A 1,368-nucleotide genomic window follows, 5' to 3' on the forward strand; every position below is an offset into this window, starting at 1 on the left:
ATGTAATGTTCGCTCGGAAGAGAAAAGCTGACTGACAAAAAAAGAGATTATTCAAAGCATTTTTACTTATTAAATATTGTTTTATTTTGTAATATCGAGAAGATTTTCAGGGTGCTATCATCCTGCGCCCTAGTAATTAAAATAATATAGAAAATATTAAGAAAAAGTGTAAAAAAAGAATTTGCAAACACGTGGATAATTTCTTTACAAAATAAAAAATAGTAAATATTAAGTTTTTTTTGGCTATTAAGTTGTTAATGTCACGTAAGAAGTGGAGCTCATTGCAAAAGCCACCGTTATCTAGGCCCGTATTAGGCGTTGTTGAAAGTATGGGTTTTGAATTAATGACACCTGTTCAGGTAACCTTAATACATACTCTAAATTCATTGCGATATTAAAGGAAATTTTTATAATTCTAATCAAAGGCTTCTGCTGTACCGTTACTTATGTCATGCAAAGATGTTTCTGCGGAGGCTGTGACTGGCTCAGAAAAACATTAGCCTTTTAAGTGCCTTTATTGGAAATGAAGTCGCAGGCCTAATTAGTCACTGTGGACTCCTAAAGAAATTGGCGCTATAATTATCTCACCCACAAGAGAATTGGCTTTACAAATCTCGGAGGTATTGCAAGTCTTACATTTAGCATTTACGTCAAAAACTTATAGTAGGTGGAGGCAGCATAGAAGAGGATATAAAATCTATACAGAACAAGGGGCCAACCATCACAACCAATCAGCATCTTTACTAAAAAGGTTTAAATTGGTGGGATCGTTTCATCGTATTTTGAAATAAGGTAAAAAGTCACTGGACTTGAATGGTTATGCTGTTATTGTTCCTAGCATATTTGTATTATTATTGTATTTTGTAAATTTATATTGTAGTAACTAAACATATTCAATAAAGTTAAAAAAAGAAAGAAAAGCAGATATATATATGCTTTATTTATATATATATTGTAACGAGTTTCCTTAGGCAGGGTATGACTCAGCCAATCCAGGATCCGTTGCAAGAAAATTTTAATAAATAATCAGGACCTTCGGGGGGAATGGTGTTATGATTTCTTAACTTTATTGGTACAGGGAAGTTTGTAGATAATGGCTGGGGCAAGGAGAAGGAACCAGCGAGGTGACCCGACTTGTCGTACTGTTACTGGCTTGTTTCGTTTTCCTCGTTTTACTTGTACGTTTTACGTTTTTAATATCGCGAGCACTGCAAGAAAGAACCGAAAACTTCGCGAGTGTCATAGCTGCCTTGGTTCATCCCTGGTTGGTGTGTGAGTCCAGTAGAGAAAGTAAAACATAAATAATAAAAAAAGTCTCTTCGTCCTTCAGGGATGGCGATTAATACTAACCAGCGCATCCCCTATCCG

At 35.2% G+C, this 1,368-nt stretch overlaps 1 protein-coding gene across 1 annotated transcript; it reads left to right on the forward strand.

Moving 5' to 3' along the window:
- Positions 1-30: 30 nt before the first annotated feature.
- On the forward strand, positions 31-771 carry LOC119644178 (probable ATP-dependent RNA helicase DDX55 homolog). Its single transcript, XM_038043702.1, has 2 exons — positions 31-359; positions 426-771. Exons 1-2 carry the CDS (start codon positions 258-260, stop codon positions 498-500), a joined length of 177 nt encoding a protein of 58 aa, XP_037899630.1. The 5' UTR covers positions 31-257; the 3' UTR covers positions 501-771.
- Positions 772-1,368: the final 597 nt, after the last annotated feature.

This window comes from Glossina fuscipes, unplaced genomic scaffold (genome assembly GCF_014805625.2).
Source record: "Glossina fuscipes isolate IAEA_lab_2018 unplaced genomic scaffold, Yale_Gfus_2 95253, whole genome shotgun sequence".
Classification (NCBI taxonomy): domain Eukaryota; kingdom Metazoa; phylum Arthropoda; class Insecta; order Diptera; family Glossinidae; genus Glossina; species Glossina fuscipes.